General features: G+C 38.5%; 1 protein-coding gene across 1 annotated transcript in view; it reads left to right on the top strand.

The window, feature by feature from the left end:
• SLC41A2 (solute carrier family 41 (magnesium transporter), member 2) overlaps window positions 1-10627 on the top strand; it is a 50119-nt gene extending 39492 nt beyond the window's left edge. The window contains exon 10 of the mRNA XM_010289032.1: window positions 8586-10627. Coding sequence (XP_010287334.1) covers window positions 8586-8771 — 186 coding nt within the window. The 3' untranslated portion in view covers window positions 8772-10627. The remainder of the gene's footprint in view (window positions 1-8585) is intronic.
• The last annotated feature ends 10329 nt before the right edge of the window (window positions 10628-20956 follow it).

Here is a 20956-nt window from a genome sequence, read left to right as displayed (position 1 = left end):
GGCATTTATTTTCATTTTGTATGGAAGACATATAAAAATAGATGTCAAAAATTACAAGCCTGCTTGCAGGCTATATCTTTAATGTTTGAGGTGGTGGATGATAATTTAATAGAACATAGTGATTCCCAAAGGTAAGAGTTAATTATGGTCAGTCCTGTATTTGAGGAGATTTGATACCATTATTTTGCCCTTTCCAATTCCTTACTTATATTGAGCTGGTGGGTAGAAAGAGTAGCTGAATAATGATTATGGCAATATACCACCTATTTACATTTTTTCCACTGTGTTAAAGAATTAAAGCTAAATTAAAAACAACAACCACAACAAAGTGAATTTTCTATCTTTAAAATTCAAGTGACTGTTGTAAGATGTTAAATTATTTAATGACATATTTTACAGTGGACTGAAATAGATTTTTAGTTAACTTCAAGATCTGTTTATTACCTCTGATTATCTATCTCTGTGTTTAAAATGAAGAGGAAAGGCTAAGGGAAATGACAAAAGTAGAACTGGAATGTTATAGTAAGCTGAAAAAAATCAAGGAAAAGTTAACACAAAAACTTTAATTATGACTTTCATATTTCTCTCTTCCTCTGTATGTTTATGCTATTCCACGTAATCTCTACAGTAAATTTGTAACATATATATGAATTCTATTTGGCTTTTCAACACGACTCCTTCAGATTGCCTGTAAACTTCAATATTCCTTTTCCCAAAGTGATAAAACAGAATTTATTTGCGTTGCAAACTCTATACAAAGTTTCAATCAGATGGCTAATTTCATTTTCATCCAATTCTGATACTTCCATTGTTTGAGTTTTGTTTTTTACCACCTGGGCCTAGCAGCTTCTTTCCTCTCTTGTCCCTACCTGTTCTTAGGTATTCTCTCCCCAGCCTGTCACTTAATTGAAATATTTATGGTAAATAAGTAATTAATATGACATGATATACATTAGCAATAGTATGATTTAGTTATTATTGACCAAAAATACACTATGTAGTAAAACAAAGTACAGTTTCACTGCATATGTATTTGTTTCTAAAAATCATTAAAGTAAGATATTTAAGTAATATGAGTAGCCTGTATTATGATCTGTATTTTCTCTGATTCTCTATGAACAAAACAGTTCTGGTTTCTAGACTTAAGAAAACCCAGAAAGCGTTTTAATTTCTTTTATTTTAATCATCCTACCTTTAATAGTACAGTTGTTTCTGTTCTTTAAATAAATACATATTCTTCAAATGTTCTTCAATTAAATTAATAAAATGGTTCTATTGAAATCCAAGGCAATACTTCCTTTAACTTTAGTGGGGCTAAGACTTCACGATTGTATTGTCATAAAGGTGGGGAAAACTGCACAAATATTTATATTAATCTGCATTCAACTAGAACTTTTAGGCTTGATTTCAAAAGGTCTGAATTAGTGAAGAGTCTGTTCTCTTCACTATGAATGGCAGTATCAGAGGAAAATACAAAAAAAAATATTATGAGGAAGGTATACTCTGTAAGTATGTAGGGTACTTCACATAATGCAACATACAGTATCTGGGCAAGCCAGTGTGCATTAATGAAAACCAGTGTATTGATTTTAAATGTAATTTAGATTTGGTGAATGGCCGTTATTTAAGAGGAATACTCTTTTCTTGAAAATTTTACAAAACCAAGTCATACACAAGTACATACCAGTATGCCACATGCAGGTACAATCTGGTGTTTGACCAACAAAGACTATATTAATTGAAAAACAGTCCTCCTCTTGTACCTCACCAAGGCACAAGTATTTTTTAACTGTATGAGGCTATGCACTGAGTAAAATTTCATCCTCTGTCAACCTGCAGTGGAATGAGAGCAGCACTGGCATTGCCAAGCCATCGGTCCCAGCACAGCACTCTGAGCATTCAAAGGTGGCCTCTGTTCTGCATGTTCTCACTGAGTCTGTAAAATGCCCTCTAAGGAATTTTCACACCCCCTAACCAAATCTGAGCACACAGTGACACTAAAGACTTGGGGAATAAACGAACAATAGGAGGTTCCCAGAGCTATTACCAAGCAAATAAGTAATTCCAAAATGCAGTCCTTCTTATGCAATGAAAGTTAGATGTCTACTGCTGTGAAGTAACTTGCAGTGCTTCAGGGCTGTTTGGGGCAATAGAAAACCTAGAAATCAGCAGTGCTTATAATGACTTCCTGCTCACATCAAAAATGTCTTGGATTTCTCAGTAGTGTGAGGATTCTAATCATAGAATCATTTAGGTTGGATCATTGAGTTCAACATTAACCTAACACTGCCAACTCCACCATTAAACCATGTCCCTAAGCACCATGTCTACACGTCTTTTAAATACCTCCAATGGTGACTCAATGACTTCCCTGGGCAGCCTATTCCAATGCTTGGCCACCCTTTTGGTGAGAATTTTTTCCTAATATCCAATCTAAACCTCCCCTGGTGCAATTTGAGGCCATTTTCCTGTCCTATTGCTTGTCACTTGGGAGAAGAGACCAACACTCACCTCACTGCAACCTCCTTTCAGGTACCTGTGAGAGTGGTAAGGTCTTTCTGAGCCTCCTTTTCTCCAGGCTAAACAACCCCAGTTCCCTCAGCCACTCCTCAGAAGACTTGTGCTCTAGAACCTTCACCAGCTTCATTGCCCTTCTCTGGACACGCTCCAGCACCTCAATGTCCTTCTTGTAGTGGGGGGCCCAAAACTGAACACAGTATTCAAGGTGCGGCCTCACCAGTGCTGCGTACCGGGGCATGATCAATTCCCTACTCCTGCTGGCCACACTATTTCTGATACAGGCCAGGATGCCATTTGCCTTCTTGGCCACCTGGGCACACTGCCGCCTCATATTCAGCCTCCTGTCAAACAAGACTCTCAGGTACTTTTCCACTAGGCAGCTCCGCAGCCCCTCCTCCCCAAGCCTGTAGCATTGCATGGGGTTGTTGTGACCAAAGTGCAGGACCTGGCACTTGGCCTTGTTAAATCTCATACAACTGACCTCAGCCCATCGATCCAGCCTGTCCAGATCCCTCTGCAGAGCCCTCCTACCCTCCAGCAGATCAACACTCCCACCCAACTTGGTGTCATCTGCAAACTTACTGAGGGAGCACTTGATCCCCTCGTCCAGATCGTTGATAAAGATATGAAGCAGAACTAGCCCCAGTACTGAGCCCTGGGGAACACCGCTTGTGACCGGCTGCCAACTGGATTGAACTCCATTCACCACATTCCATTCTTTGGGCCCAGCCGTCCAGCCAGTTTTTTACCCAGCAAAGAGTACGCCTGTCCAAGCCATGAGCCGCCAGTTTCTCCAGGGGAATGCTGTTGATTTGTATGTCAAAGGCTTTACTAAATTCTAGGTAGACGACATTCACAGCCTTTCCCTCATCCACTGGGCGGGTCACCTTGTCATAGAAGGAGATCAGTTTAGTCAAGAAGGTCCTGCCTTTTATAAACCCATGCTGACTGGGCCTGACCACCTGGTTATCATGTAAGTGCCATGAGATGGCGCTCAAGATTATCTGCTCCATAACGTTCCCCAGCGCTGAGGTCAGACTGACCAGTCTGTAGTTCCCTGGATCCTCCTTCTGGCCCTTCTTGTAGATGGGCATCACATTTGCTAACCTCCAGTGAGCTGGGACCTCCCCAGTTAGCCAGGACTGCTGATAAATGATTGAAAGTGGCTTGGTGAGCACTTCCGCCAGCTCCCTCAGTACCCTTGGGTGGATCCCATCCAACCCCATAGACTTGTGTGTAAGTGGTGTAGCAGGTCACTAACCATTTCCCCTTGGATTATGGGGGCTTCAGACAATCTGAGGAAATTGCATTCAAACGGTGGAATTAAAAAAAGCTCCCTCCCACAAAATTACATCAGTATAATCAAACTGATTTAGAAACAACTTCAGTTAAGATGGTATCCTCTCTTTTACTTAGATGAGGTTTTAGTCATAACATAAATGTATGCTATGCAGTCTGGGTACTTGGATACCACAGTGCAGCTAATACCACTTAGCTACAACACAAACAAGAGCAGCAAGAAAGAACTTGCTGTTTGGTAGTTTCTTTGCAGCCAGACATTGAAGGAAATCTCTGTATGTTTGGAGGAAATAGTGACTTGTTTCCCCTGGACATGAGACATACCAGATATGCTACCTGAGAAGAGAGTGGAGAAAAATTTATTTTGAAACATATATGTAGACCCTACTCTGAGAGTTTACTGACTACAAAATTCTAGCTGTAGACAACAGAAATTCAGCAAGTAAATTCAGTGTAAATCTATTACGAGTGCCTTACAGTTACCACTTAGTTTCACATGAAGACATCAAAAGCCATTTAGAATCTGAGAAATTTAATATATAATTTAAAAAGTAACTTAATGAAGGTCAAAATCACTAGAAGACCTAAACCATAAATCTGGTGAGAATGATGTCAGAGTCAGGATACAGTAGTCTTTAGAGATTCTTAATTGGGAGTTTTCACTCATAATTAAAAGAAAAAAGAATTAAAAGAAAAATTAAAAGAAAAATTACCTTTTAATTTCATAGATTTGTAAGAATCTTGACCAGATCTTGTCATAGTTACATTATAGGTGAATTTTGAGTCAATATACGTTTGAGAATAAAGGAGAATTAAAACACATTTGAAAACAAGATACCACAGGTTATTTGCATCTGTGTTTCCTGTCTAAAGTAGCAGAATTAAACTATTTTGTAATGCACCTTCACATGGAAACAATTTAAGGTGACTCAGCAGCACTAGCAACCTGCAGGATATCCTGTCCAAGGCACACTAAATAAACTGCTAAAAAGTCTTGGTTCTGCATACTAAAGTTATAGTTGAATTTTTATAATGCCCATGTGAAAAAGCGTATGCAAATATATAACCTAAACTTCCTCTTTCCAGTTTGGTGTTGGAATTCACTAATGTCAGCAACTAATGTATAAACATATATAAACCTGAAAGTTTCAAATCCACTTTACAAATATTATGCATTTGAGTGCCTTCATTCACTGATGAAATATGGTCATCCCAGATTAAAGAAACAATAAGAATATTATAGCATCCTGCAATGTATCAATTGGGCTGTAGGAAGTTTAGGCAGTATTAAGAATGTTTGGTGGGAGTTATGTATTTTTATTTTAAATAACAGTTTTTCGTTCTTTTCCCATTTCAGAAATGATGAGAAATTAATTACTTTAGAAAATAAAGATAGCTTTTAGGGGTCCTTACCACATGCAAAAGACCAAAAATAACTTTTCTTTAGCTAATCTTGCTATTTGTATCAAAGACCTGCAAAGAATGAAAGTAAATTTTGTTCCCAATAATAAAGGAAAAAAAAAGGTTTGTAGTGTACAATGCTCCCATTTCTAGTCTTGCAATCATGACATTTGAGCTCCCTCCCTCCCATTCTTACTTCTATGTTCTGCTCCTTCTGTCTTCTGAGGACCTTTTTTGACAATGTGACTGATAGATCGTTTTAGAAACACAGTCTGAAACTGATGATGTCTTTAGATTCATTTTCCTCAGTTTTGATTGTAATTTTTTCCCAGGAGAGTAATGATGTAGCATGATCTTCCTTTTAAAATACCAAAACATCTGGAATTTTGCCTGTATTTATTGTATTTATTTATTTATTTGTATTGCAAAAGCAATCCTGGCTCTGGGCTTTTTTTCTTGATCAGTGACTTTTTATGTATATAGCTATTTAGTTATTTTTTACTGTTTTTAAATGTTGCAGTTATTTCATTCTTCAGACTGGAAGAATTCCTAGGGCTCCGTTTCATAATTCTACTAGTAAAATCCTATCTCCTTTGTTGCAGAAAACACTTAATTATTCTCTTCCTCTGTATATTAAATAATTTTAAAATACTAGCTCACATCTTGAACAGTTCTGCGTATATTTACGAGCTTTCCTTATCACTTTTCTACAGCATTTCATGCTAAACAGATACATTTTGTACTATACAATTAGGCTCTTCTGTAATGTTGATCCCTTTATTTTTCCCCCAAATCCAGATGGTTTTCAACTTGAAGAAGGAAGGCTTTCTTCATAGCATGAGAGCAGAGCAGGAGTACACAGTATTTGTACTGCTATGCCATCTGTATCATTTTGCTGAAATGCGTATAGGTCACCGATAAATCTCAGAAAATGTGACGTGTTGTGCCACTAAAGTAACAGGTCTCATAATGTCTTTTGTGTGATTTTCCTCTTTTTTTTTTACACGTGTCAGATCTTTGTGAGTGACTTTTCTTATCACTTTAAATTCAAAGACTGTATTCCTTTCAAAGATTAAGCAAACTCGTAGTAGGGCTTTTGCTTTTTTTTTTTAAAATCACAGTTGATTGATGACTTTGATCACTCCCTCAACATTGATAAGAAGCAAAATCTCATTAAAGATTTAAGTCACATTGATTGACTTCTGTCTTGCAACACCAACTACTGTGGCTAAATAAGTAACCATTTCCAAAGACTGATCTGCATAATTCTTAAATGTTAGTGAGTTTCTAGCCATGCAAATGCATGATGATAGCATTATTCCTTCACCAGAATAACGGCTTGTGAACTGCAGTCTCATAACATTCTGTAAGCACTATGTCCTAACTGTCATCATACACTGTTACAGGCATCAGTTACTATAATATGCTATAACTTTTCTCCTATTATTTACAGAAGCCAGGTTTGTTATAATTTGCGTTGTTATGCACCCATAAGTTAATACAGCAAATATAATTATTTGGGAATGTTCACAAAACTTAATTTCCAAACTACCCATTTTTCACAGTAGTCTAAGTCAGTTATTTCAGGATGGAAACATAGACAAATTAAAGGTTTTCATGCCATGATTTTTAAGAGCCAAAAAGTGTATAGAGTCATTTAAACTGGACTGTGTATGTTATGTCTAATTGGTTGTGTTATATAAATGCATTATAAATTATTCGTGGAACGAACACTCTCATCTTCTAATGGAACATGTGTAACTATTGTTGATGTGGGGCGCTGCACGGTCTTCTCTGCACGTCCTGTAGGAGATGTTAATGTACAATATCTTTTATAAACAGGCCTTTTTTTGTTTCTGTTAGAAGAAGGACCTGACTCAAAGAATCTGATAGTCTTCCAAGGAAAACATCTGTTTTAAATATATTTGTTTGGATTCCAGTCAGCACACCTAGGACTTGCATAATTAGCTTAGACTACAGAGTTCCCTTTTCAGAAGATATGTTTATATAAATAAGCCATGCATTTTTCATTAAGCAAATACTCCTCCCTTTCTTTTTTTTAAATTAGAAATTCAGGCTTGCATTTTAACATATACTTTTTCAGAGCAAAGATTAATTGAGAAACATTTTCAACACAATTTTTCTATGACATTCATTTTACTTTATTTTGCATTGTGGACAAGTGTCTTGCAAATATCAGTATTTCAATAAATGAGTGAATACATATATAAAGATGCTTTTGATACCAGTAATTGATCATTGACTAAATAAAATATTAATTTTGTACTTTTTACTATTTTTGATACTGCATATTCTTTTAAATGTACCTAGTAGACTTTTAAAAAATTAATGATGGTAGTAACTGTCTTAAGTTTACCCTTCCCAAAGATCTAATTAACTAAAAATACATAAAATACAGTGATTTTTCATCTTACGGAACTCCTTAGGAGAGACAAGAAGAAATGAAAGCTCAGTTAGTGGTCCTTTCTCCATTCATCTTGTGCCAATGCCACACCACATGATTCCATTGAACCAGAATCTCTTATCATACAGCTGTGCAACATTAAAAGAATTCTTTTCTAAAATTGGATTAATGATTATGCATACCTTTGGTATTAAGATCAAACCTCTCGAATGTTCAGACATTCACAGTTGGGAATGAAATCTTTTACTCTGGGACAACTTCAGCCTGGAGTGACAATTTCATAATATATATTGCAGGTGTGCTTTATTACAGAAGGGCTGAAGGTGGTATTTCAGGTATAAAAGTAGCTTTGAGGACATTTTTTGCAGTTCATAAAACTGAGATGAAACTGTTCTTAATCTGACCTGGTATTCCTTATATCATGTCTGATTTCAGGTCAGTTCTAGACCTGTGGAAACAAAAGTTACGCCTGGGCTGAGTGTTTTCATCTGGGGCAACGTCAGTCGATTCTGAACGATCTCTAAGCCCCACTTAGTTCTCACTGTACAGAACGATGCCTTCTGTGAGAAGTGCAGTTGCATTGTTTGGTTGGAGTTTTTGCCTTTTCTCATTTTCAGAAGTCCTCAAGCATAGACTGGGTGAAGAATGCTATCAATGATTCAATATGTTCCTTCTGCCTGTGCATGTGTTTGGCTGAGAGAAGTTGGCTAAGTGTCCCCGCCTCTAGGTGTGGGGAATTTTAGTCTGAAATTAATTCATATACATTATTTATATTTTTCAAATGCTGTATACATTTCAATGTGTATTGAATAGCAGTACAATTCAAATATTGTATACAATAGTGCTGTGTACTAAGGAGACAATAATGTTGGCTGTTGACTTCCTTTCAGTGTAACTTATATGATAATAATACAAATTTTGTTTGTTTGATGTTGCATAGGTGTTTACTCTATTATGGATTGCTGACTGGATGGTACACCACTTCTGGAAAAAAGGAAAAGATCCTGACAGTTTTTCTATCCCTTACCTTACTGCACTGGGAGATCTCCTTGGAACTGCCTTACTAGCTGTAGGTTTTCATTTTCTGTGGCTCATAGGTGACAGAGATGGCGATGTTGGAGACTAATTATTCCAATGGATACAATGACTTTTCCTGGAGTATTGACAAGACTGATCATTCCACTTGAAGGTCCTCAAAGTGATTGTTCAATTTGGTATAAGTAAATCAAGTTGACACAGATATAAAACAGCCTTAATGATTTTTTTTTAAAAAAATAGGATGGAACTAGAAGGATAGTCAAGACCTTTACTCTGAAACCAAGATGGGTTCCTGCTAGTTGAAGACATCTGGGTGGACACAATGAAGGTCAAATCAATCCTTCATCAAGTTTTACATTTTTAAAAGATCTGGTCTTCTAAAAGAACAGTTCCTTACCTGTGTTGCAAACCAGAACAATCTCTAATTGTTCATTCAGTGGTGACAAAGAAGAGGGTAAGACCCAATCAGCGGCTTGCCTTGTCTTTCCCTCCCAGGAACAAAGTGGATATATATTTTCATTTTACCACAGAAGTGGTTAGTAGACCTCAGATGAATTCAGTTTCATAGACATTACCTGACTAGATGGTGATGTTCTTCTTTTGCAATTTCAGTGCTGTAGCTTTCTGACCATTGCAGACTTGATATCAGTAGTAACTGTTATGCTGATTTGAACCCTGATTGTCTAAACATTTCTTCTCAACCTTTATTTTATGTATACTAATATGATGATCAGCATTTATAAAATTAGACACTTGAGAAGTGTGTATAGGGCTGAGCCCTTTTTTTTTCTGCTAAAAAGAGCAACCTAATTATTTTGCTGTTGTGATTTGTTAGAACAAGAGCATAGTAAAGACAAATAATGTGACACTGACCTGATAAGTAATAATGGATGAATGATTAAAAATGCTTGTGTTGGAAAGTGTATTTTAATTTAGCAACTGAAAAGATGTTTAACGAACTGAAATTAATTGTGTTGTGATGGCCAGTATCCTGATTTTAATGACGTATTTAGAGGTATTGATTCAAATGTAAATACTGATCCCTGATTAAAAGTTGGGGTATAAAAGATTACGTTTCTTTTTTAGGCACTTAGGAAGTTACATAGACTTCTAAAATACCAGAACTATCTATGTCATCCATTTCTAAGCAGAAATCTCCATTCTTGCTAACAGGATTTCACCTTTCAAACTGTGGAAGGTCATTAAGGAAATAAGGTCATTAAGGAAAATAGCTGCTTCTGAATAATTTCTCTTATTTGTATACCTCAATATTTCAAATAATACATTGATCATGAGGACTCTGGTTGCCACTTTGAAAAAATGTACTAATTGCTCTGTTTTCAAATCTAGTGGGAGTTCCTCATGGCATATGTTTTTTAAAGACTATAGCATACAACCTAAATGCATCATTACATAAACAACTCATATTTTAAATGTTGTGATCGAAAGTTTTACATTTTGAGACTTAAATTAGACAACTAAATCCATATATCAGCATATGTTGTAATCCTGTAAACATTAGTCATGTGATCTATCCATATAAATCCTCCCTTTCAGTTTGATGGACCTACTCAGATGAATAAAGTTAATTATGTGAATAAGTATTAATGGGACTTCTGTAGGTGTCGGTCACCTTAAACTTTGTGGAAGTTGAAAGTGTTTGCAGTTCTGAAAATTAAACCAGCTATTCAGTGCCTATACATGGATTTAGATGCCTGACTTTCAGCTCCCTCATTTAAACATTTTTATTTAAGTTTTTTCTTACAGTTATGGTAATATAGTTGTTTGAATGAATTGTATGTATTTTATCTTTCATTATGTGAGAGAAAGATGGTATCTTTCTAACTTCAGGTTCTCTGACTTTTCTTAGTTTGTATTAATGTTATTTAAAATAGTTTCTTGTAGCATTGTGGGAAATACTCCTATTAAATTGTTTTAAATGGACTAGATGTAACTAATTTTTAATTTTTTTTTTCCAAAATGGTTAGTTTTGGTACAGATGTAGATGCAAATTTTTTTTATTCTGATAGAACTGCCATCTGAATCAACTAAGCTGCCATTTCAAGCACTTTTCTCATTAGAGTTACTGGATTTTAAAGTTCTTTTTCAATGAATTGCAAGATTCTTAAAAATTAAAATTTCTTGAGATACTTGTGATCTGTGCTTATCTGATGCGCAAGGGCATTGTAGTATTTAGTCATGGTGATATCCTTAGTGTGTTAAATATTTTCCCAGTAATTAAGAAACAACTGTTGGTACAGTTTGCTGACAGATGGGTGAGTGTTTAGACTGTGGAATTGAGGAAAAAATATTAAACGGGACAAATTCAGTGAAATTTGAAAAGGGGAAATATGTTGACAGACTAGAATAATCTGGGCATGGAAACAGTAAATTATGGAAAAGGGTAATGTGAAAATTTAGTACTTCAAGAAGAGGAAAGTTCATTGTGTGGTGGAGAGAGCAAAATCGATACTGTGGGAAAGAAAGAGGTGCAAACTTTCACACAGCATTCATTATGAGAGGCAGGAGCAAGCAGAAGGAAGTTATTTGGAGAAAAGAATAAAAAGGCAGAGACAAACTTGGTTTTCACGAAGGGAACTAAAATATAACTCGTGTTGAAGGGAGTTGGGGGAAAAAAAAGATACTTTGGGGAATGGTGGAAGTGAGGAAAAAAGAATTCTTTCAGTAAGATGTGGTTAAAGAGGAGTTTGAGTGGGGAAAGTATGACATTGATAAAGCAGGGAAAACCTTGACATCTAGAAGAATAAGAAGTAATCTATGATGTGGAAAGGAGTTTGATTCCTATGTGGAAGGGGCATATTAAAAAAGGGTTTGCTAACTTTGCTACCTAGTGTTATGAGGTAAAAAGCTCTTACCACCAAGTTTGGGGACAATATTATTCCACTGCATGAAGATAATATGGGGGGAGGCAGGAAAGAGTACTTGGATACCAGAGAATCTCTCATCTACTCAAAAGCTGTACTCCCTAAACCCATTTTAACTCCAGTCAAGCCAACCCCTCCACAGTATTCCAACTTGATTTCTTTAAATACATCTCAGTAATAGTCAATTACTTCACTATATATGTGGGTAAGAAAAGTTACTAAAAATTCTATTAGAGGCAAATTGTGTGCTTTTTATACTGCTTAAAGCACACAATTGAAAGGGACGTCCTGAGATGTTATCCTGTCTCTTGTTATCAAAGCAGCCATATTTTTAATCTTGCAGATAAGATGATCAGTCTTTGTATTAAAATTCATTAAGTGTTTTCTTCCCCTCCACCTGCTAGAAGATTCTTTCATACCGTTCTTTATAATCTCTAGCCTAATTAGGGCTAGGGCCAGTTCACGTCTCTTTGCTTTTGTGTCGGCATGTAGCATTTTCTCTATTTGATTCCTGCTCATATTGGCTTATTCACCTCATTTAAACTGCAGGTCATCTTAAAGCTCCTCCTGCAACTTCTTGTACCATTTTCATTCTGCTGATGAGCTAGACCAGCCAGAAGCTCCTGTTGCGTTGCCTTTATCAGTTACTATCTCCTGCCTGATGCTGAGTAACTGTTGGAGTGCTCTTGCTTGGTCATCCTCAATGTCTTCTCTTTTTTTCCTCTACTTCAGAAACATCTCTAGGGTAAATAGAAGTAGAGGCAGGTTATTTGAAATGTGTATCATTTGCCATTCTGAAGGAGTTTGTGGCCATTTCAATTGTTCTATGAGCATGCATGAAAGGGGATGATTTCTGTTAAACTACCACTAAATGCAGCTTTAAAATTTGGAGTCAGAAGCATTTCATACCATAGGTGTTTTATTTTCTTTTCCTGTGTAATGCTTTGAAAAGATTTTTGCATGCTAGTGAGTCACTGAATGACTCCAGCTTATTTTTAGAGTGATTATACAGATAGTTCCACAGCTTTATTATGCTGTTTGATATAGGGGAGTATTCTTCTTTTAACACATTTAGATCAATATTTTGAGTTTTATAGCATCAGTGTACATCTTGCCTTAATTTGTGATGTTCAAATTTGCAATATCATCCTCCACTAATGTGTTTAACATACTAGTTTCACTGGGGCTTTTAGAATGCTGCTGAGAAACTGGTGAGCAGCAAATTAATTTCACGTCTTTTTACAATTTGCCAACTAAATTAGACTTTTCTTATACAAAGATTAAACCAGCATGAGGATTAAGGCTTTATAAATGCAGAATAGTTTGCAGAATCAGGACTCAAAATAAGACCTGTCATCTTTTTAATGGATTTACTATTCCACTTTAGTTCTGAGCATCACGAAAAGCTCTCTTAAGTTCAAGAATAACCCAGAATACACACATCGGGAAACAGTAGTATAAGCACTCTGTGAAATTAAGTGGTTGAAATTCCTTATTATTATTATAATGGTAAAATTGCTATTGCAAAGGAGGTAGTCTCTTTAGAGGTGCAGAAAATGGCAATAGAGTATGGTAATTGAATTATAACCTGCTTTAAAAAGAATAACATGATGTTTGAAAACAGTACTGAAGGTACTGGAAGCAATGTGAAGTTTCTTAGTAGGATTTTTCTTTTCTTTTTGGCTAGGTTTTCTGTAATACAATACATTGGTTTAAGTGTGTTCTCTAATCCATTCCTAATCAAGCCAGTCTCTTGTTCAGTTATTTTTTGGATTATCATTTTTCCATATGTACTTAAAGTTAAAAAAATCAGTTTTCTGTATTTAAAGGTGGGGAGGAAGAAATGAGGTGTGTTTTGTCACTGAAGCCTCATTCTGATAGTCATAAAGGAAAGTCTTTCTGTTAAATTCAGTGAAAATTTGGTCATCATGCATGCTGTGCATGGATACTCTCGGGAATCGAGTATTAACAAAACATGATTAATTCACAATTAAAGCTAAGAACCAATATGTTTAGTAGATATATAAGATCGCCATATTCTGGGTGGGTACCCAAGAGCAGCAGTGTACCCCTTAGTCATTCAGCATTGGCAGGGCTGGATGGGCTTTACTTTGTCTGCAGCTAAAAAATTAATTTGATTTCAAGTCCTGCTAGCTTTTTATTTAATATGCAGGATAGTTCATTGTCTGCTCTATGCTTTTATTTCTCAGTTCAAACTATATTTGAAATTTCCTTCTTCCTTTAATTAGCGTTCCTCAACTTGCTCTTTTGGGAGATTGTTTCCTCTTCAAGAGTTGCTAAAAGTCTTGAGGAGTCACGGAAGTGCTTTCTTTGAATAATTTTAAATCTGCTTTTTGCAAGTGAAATAGGGTCCTGAATGAGGTATGGTAGACATCTTTGGGAATAACTGACTTCTGAATAGTTCCTCAAGATTTAATAGCTCTAAGTTTTCAGATTTACATTCTAAGTTTTACTATGAACAGGATCTAAAAAAGATTTTGTCTGTTTGCTAATTTTTTCTGTCATCTCCTGGTTTTGTTTAACGAAGTTGTTGCCATGTCCTGTCTACAGTAGAACAGCATTTTAATAAAATGGACATTATAAATGGTTTTCCAAAAATTACAAGCAGTAATACTTGTTTTATACTTGAGAAGCAATCATCCATTAGACTACTTTCCTGTGAGTCCTCACACTATGGTTAGTTTTAGATCATCCAAAGCCATTTTTTTCCTATTTGTTTTTGAAGTAGGTGTTTTTCCCTGTGCTGATACAACCAATTATTTTATTCTCTTATAGTACCAAAGATTCTGGAGCAGCATTAGAACATACTTAATCTCAATTGTTTTGAAGACTGTGCCAATTTTTACTCATTACATAGGAAAATTTAGCCATGTCTGATTGATTCTAGTTCTAGGGAGATGAATGGTAGCTTTCACCTGAAACAGAAGAGTATCTCTGGAATTTGGAGCATTTCCAAAATAGAAGTTAGCTTGTTAAGCTGGACCACATTGGGTAACTGAGATCAGCTCAGGTACTAAGATCATCACAATTTGTGGACAAAAGTGTAGATGATTTGGAGATGTAAGCAAGCTCCATATTTATCTAATACATGAAGACTGGCTGAACGTTCCTCTCCGTTTCATTCATTTCATCTTAATGCTTTGAGATTGCCATTGCTGCTGCTTTAGAGCCAATCCATTAGGGCCACTAAGAAGTATGGTAGTGTAAGTCTATCACATATGTATGGAAACTGTGGTCCCCCTCTGTAATAGAAGACATTAAAGACCTTTGAAAAAAAACCCCTACAAAACCTACATGTCATTTGTGCAAAAGGAAAGATCTAAAATGCTGAAAATTCAGGTACAAAAAGATACTCTCATTCCTAGCTGGCCTTTTCCCTATTCCCACATTAGAAAGCTGATTCATTTTCTTAAAGACTTTTCTAAGGCACTGTAAGGTTACCGTGCCAAAGAGCATGAAACCCAGCTCATGTCTGGTTATGTGCTGTATGTATGAGACTGACATGAGCTATGACTATGCTTGCCCTGTAGAGAGAATGAAATCCCTTGCTTTGAGCCAAGTCTGACTATATAGTCTTGGCATTATACAGAATATGGCACTATATAGGATTGGCTCTGTGCTGAATATGCAGTGCTGGCTGTGCGGGGTTCTTCACCTCAGACAGCCCTATAGCTGGAAGAGCCGTCACTGAGACACCCACTGTGTTGCTGGTACATAGTACGACTTGGCTGAAAATTAGGAAAGAAAAACTGTCCATGCAACAGTTCCTCTGACCCATCCAAAGGCGTTTACTGAGCTGCCCCCACTCTGCTCCATGGGCCTTTGCTCTGCCCAAGGTGTCTCGACCATCTACTTAGGTTCTCCTTTACATTGTTGACTTCATATGGGATGGGAACTTGCAGATACCTCTGCAATCCATGTTCTCTGTATTTTCATATCTTACTAGAGACACGGGAAGATGTAGAAATGTCCATCAGTTCATAGGAAGTCCAGTTCTGCTGTTTGCTAAAAAAATTGCATTTTAAACATTTATTAAGACCTGTAAATATTTTAAAGTCCTTCCGACTTGAGATTATTGCATTACATAAATGTTTAATAGATACAGAAGCTGCACTTAAAGCACTGATTAATGCATACATACCTCTGGAATATGTATAGCTTTTAGACTAGCACTAAGAGAAACAAACCTGAACATTTTTAGCACCCATTACAAGAAGCAGAAAAATGTCCTCTTACCATAGGAAGCCTCTCACAACATGTCTTCATGATACAAAACTAACAACTGTTCTCCTTTCTAATTGTTGATTCTCATTCAACTCTAACATTGCACCCAGTTTTCTGGCATATTATGGAACTGAGGTGTTCAGCGTAAACTCATTTCGAGTTATCTGATTTTTTTTCAGAGACACAGCATACCTGCAGATACCCTGCTTTCTCGACCATGTCATGGTTGCGTGTGTCCCTCACGTATGTTCACGGTCAAGTCTCCTGCTAGATAAGGACCAAGTCCATTTAGTCCTGTTCATAGCTATACAGAAATCTCCTGCCACACACAAGGGTTTTTTCCCCATTTCCCCTGTTTTTAGGAGGGTATGGCTTACCCCCCTAGGGACTGGGCAAGACACATGCATCCTCTGTATGCTCCGAGGGTGGCCGTCTGCCGTTCGCAGGCAGCCTCTGAAAGCCCTGAGATAACCTGGAGTCCCTTTTCCAACCGGAGCCCTCAGGATCAGGGGTAGGAAGGGCTGTGGTGTCAAGTGCAGCTGTGCCAGCTCGGTAACTAGCCCCCGCTGCCCGCGGAGTTAGGAGGGGGTCTGCGTGCTTCCCTCTCAGGGCTACAGGAGGTTACCACTGGCCGTAGAGAGGAGCCAGCTTTGTTATAGCCCTGACACTAATTTAATTCCTCTTGTGAAATGGGAGATATGGCCTGGAATCCTTAGTCAACGACCCACAACAAATTTAATTGTCTTCAGATAAAATTTTCAAGTTCAGGCCAAAAAATACAGGGAGTCACAATTGCTCTGCATGGCAGATTGATGGTCACTCGATCGAAATGAACCACTGTGAGTGATGGGGGGAGGATGCCCAGGTTTAGGATGCTTCTCTGCTGTCTGACAGCCTCCAAAAAGGGGAGAAGCATCTGGCAAATGCAGCAGCATTCAGCTCACATCTGCCGTGACGTGTATCCAGATCACATCAGTAAGATCTCTGATACAGAAGGAAACCATTAGCTATCATCATCATCTCTTCAGCTGATTATCCTGAGGCTTTTTGTTTGATCAAAGGGAAAATGTGAGCCTGTTATTTTACTTGGAAGCAGGAGCACACCTGGTTGGATACATCTACTGAAATGTCCTGCTAGAGGGAAAGCGAACACCTCTGTCTCCAGCTCGCTTTGCATGGTGATTTGTTAATAAAGGAAGAGTTAACAGCAGCACCCGTCACAGGGACTGTGACAGCACCCGTGAGCAAAATGCTGATTGCAGCCTTATCCCACTTTAAGGTGTGGAGGTCACGGTGTTCCTGAGGGCTTTAGGTGGAGCCTCTGTCGTTCAAACCCAAGCAGAAAACATCTGAAACCCAAAACCAGTTCATTATTTTAGAAGCGTCCACCCAAATGTTTTCCATCTGACACCTTTACACTTGTCAAAAATGCAACTGGAATCCAGACACTGCAAACTGTGTAACCCCGTGCTTAGGAAGTGGGATGCAGCCTACGTGCTCTCTCTCCTCCGGCTGCCTTTCCCAGCGTGGAAATACTCACCAACACGACACGCGAGTCATTCATAGCTTGTAGGCAGCTTCCAATGGCTCTGGCAAAGATTTGCCGGGTAGCCTGAAACATGCCACAATAAGCAAAGCAAGATTACTCCCCTCACTGTGTTCCTAAATGCTTTCTTCTAATTTAATTCTCAGTATCTTGTTCTCAATGATCTTAAAGGTCTTTTGCGACCTAAATGATTCTATATTTCTCTAAGGAGACTCCCCCAACTGGGACTTCTCATTTTAAATTTCCTCTCATCTTGCATTCCTTTTCCATCGTTACACAGACTTAATTTCTCACCTGAACTGCACTCAGCTCTTCCTCCTCCTAAGCCTTGCGCTGTTGACTTCAAGGGTTTTTTTCCATAAAAAAATAATTGTGGATTTAATTTTTGAAATTTTCCTAAGTGACAAAGGGAGTCTTAAAAGCATCTGCGGTGGGAATGATACATCTTGCACATAAAATCGAATTGCACACAGAGCACTAACATTTTTATGATAAAATAGCAAAGTACATTGTAAAATTAATACAAAATAGCTGAACTGTTATGTCTTTCCATATAACTGAAGGCAAATTTCTCAATAAATCACATACAGCTATAATTCCAGGAAGGAAAATACTTTTTCTTGAATGGGTGTCTCAGCATTTACTTGGCCTCCTCTGCAAACAGCACTTGCCTCTCCATAGCATGGCTGCTTTCTCTGATTTGACCTTTTTTCCACATGCATCAAAAAATGGTAAAAAAAATGCAGCAATTGATTTCATTAATGGAACAAACAAGCACTTAAAAAAAAAACAAAACACCACCGCTACTTTTGACGTAAAACTAAACCTGTTTTAGCTAGAATATTATCTGCTAAGTCTGACTAAACCGAGCCTAAGAAAGTCTTGGGCAATGCCCAAAGCCCATCTTTGCAGAAGTTTTACAGGACGCTGGGACCTGTTGTGGGTTGCAGGCTTTGGCTTGAGGTAGGGTTGCAAATACCTGCGACAGCATGGATACCCCTTGCTAGCTAAAAAGTCATGAATTGGCACAGTATAATTCGAGTTTTTAAAATAAGATGAAGCCTAATGGCTTAACTGTTGTCATTCAGCTGTATGTTACCCTGACAGCTTTATGTATTAGTAAAAAAATAGAAACGAGGGCATAAACTATTGGATTGATTTTTCTCTTACTGAGAAAAACAGCTTTGCTGGTTGTTTGTTTTTTAATTAAAAACTCTGACTGAAATGAGATTTTCAAACCCACATAATTTTACTTGAAATGCTATGTCTCCTTTTCCAAAATACTCTGTACATTTGTTGCATATTTATAGGACATGTACTACTAAACACCTAAAGAAGTGTTCACTCAGGTCTTCATTTACTTAAAAAATAGGGTCAGAGGAACCAATTTCAATGTCAAAATCAGTAACTTACTTAAAATATTGGCAAAATAGATGTTTAGCAACTTACAAATTAATGAAAATATTTTTTATATTTTTTCATCATCAGTAAGTCACTATTTTTAGTCCTAAATGCCCCTGACTTAACCAACAGCAGTCATTTATTGACAGTGTGTTGTATCGCACCATTGGGAGGCTTGAGCACTCCAGGAGATTGACATTTCAAATAATGGGGGAAAAGGTCTGCTGTTCATCATTTCAATAGGGAAAATAAAGTTGATTTTTTTATTTTAATGCAGATTTTTTTTAGAAACTGATTTGCATGCAATTTGGGGAGGCGGCTTTTGGACATGTCATCCTTTAGCACAATGAAGAATAAAGTCAGACTCTAATTTATCAAAATAGTCAACCTTTGGCAAAATTGTAAGTGCAACTGGAAAAGCAAGATATTTTTGTGTTGCATCAGGAGTCTTGCACGTGACGATGTGTAACACATCCCAACTGCCGGTCGGGAAGCGTATGTTCTAGTTTCCACTCTGCTGCTGGCTGCATTTGTTTAATATTTTTTTCTCTTGCTTCCAGTTTCCCAGATTTTAATTTTTTGGGGTAATTATGGTAGAATTAAATGAAATGTATTTTCACCCAAACAAAGGTTGGAAAGCTTTGGCAGAGCTCGTGCCCGCACAGAGAGCACGTTATCACCACAGGGACAGGATTTCTTCAAACTCTGCGTCATCTCCACTGGGCTGATTTGCGCGATCTTGTCACCTCCCCGGGTGAGAAGACCCCTCAGCTCCGCAGGGTCCTGTGGCTTCGTCGCATCCCGCAGCGCTCCACGCTCATCTCCCCGGAGCCGGGTGCCGCGGTCCTGCTGCTGCCGCGCTCCCGTCGTACAGCAGCAGCCGGTGGTCCGTACCCAGGAGCAGCCGCCCGAGAAGCAGCCGGGGGGAAGAAGCCATACGCTGGGTACCAACGGGCAGGAATTTTGTAGATTTGTAATTATTTAATGGAAAAATTGAGGCTTGCCAAAAAGACAGATCCTCATGCTTCCTTCCACTGGAGCAAATCCAGTTTGGTCAGTCCCTGTGGCAGTATCAGGGACCGGGCTCTTCTCCACTGTCTTACAAGCAACGAAGGAAGTCACCCAGGAGCCGTGCACCCAAGAGCTGTGCGGAGAGGCCGTTCCTTACCCCCTTACCCCACAAATGGAACTTTCCATTTTTGTGTGCGTGTGGTATCGACTCTCTGAAGCCCCCCAGCTCACCCCGTCCCTGGCTGAGCCCTGCAGCTGCTGCCCCCAGCTTGCCGGGGCTCGGTCCCCTGGCGTTGCCCTCTCCCACCTGCGCCCCACGCAGCCAGAGGATTTCTCCTGGCCCACGTTCCTGCGCGACACCGCCGTTCATCTTTGTGAACATGGATGCTATCGAAGCTGATGGGCTCTCTCAGGGCAGCGTGGTGGCTTCTTAGACCCATGTACTGCCAGCAAAAGACTGCATCGCTTCGAAGCCAAGCTGCCGAGGGAGGCAGAGCGATCAGCACAGTGCCTGGAGCCAGGCTAATCACTCGTGGATCGAGTCCTTCTCGAGACCTTCTTAATTATCCCCCTCTCCGATTGAGATTGTAGAGGAAACAAATCACCGATGTCTTGAAATGTGAAGGTTGTTGTCTTAATGCTGCACAGCCAGGCTGTGATTTCAGGAAGCTGTGCTGCAACTCGCCCCGTTGATTAGGGAGTGCAGGGTGGTGGGGCATCCGAGGTGGGAACGGGCTTGGGCTCTGAAGACAGCCAGTGCCCTGGCATGACACCTACTCAGCAGATTTCCTATTTTCTGTTTGTCTCTGCTCTCATTGTGAATAACGTTTGCCTTGGACAAGCAAATCTTGCCTGGGCAGATTAAATGGTCTGTTTGCCACTGGCAGCGCTGCACCCAGAATGACATCCAGTTTTGGGGGTCAGCACAATTCAAGAGAGATGTTAAGATGCTGGTACAGTGATGGGATACCAAGATGTTCAGTGACCTAAAGCGTATCATCTACAAGGAGATGTTGAAGGATCTGGCCTTACTTAAGTCTGGTGATGGCATGGCTAACTAGGAATCTAACAGCAGTCTACAACTACTTGAAGGGGACTTACAAAGAAAGTGCTCTTCTTCTAGCAGTGATGATGGACACAAGCTAAAGGGTGGGAGTCTCGAAGTGACCACTAGGACAAAACATC

Source organism: Phaethon lepturus, unplaced genomic scaffold, assembly GCF_000687285.1.
Source record: "Phaethon lepturus isolate BGI_N335 unplaced genomic scaffold, ASM68728v1 scaffold10586, whole genome shotgun sequence".
In the NCBI taxonomy this organism is placed as follows: domain Eukaryota; kingdom Metazoa; phylum Chordata; class Aves; order Phaethontiformes; family Phaethontidae; genus Phaethon; species Phaethon lepturus.
Note: the sequence above shows the minus strand (reverse complement) of the source record. Positions and strands in the feature narration are given on the sequence as shown.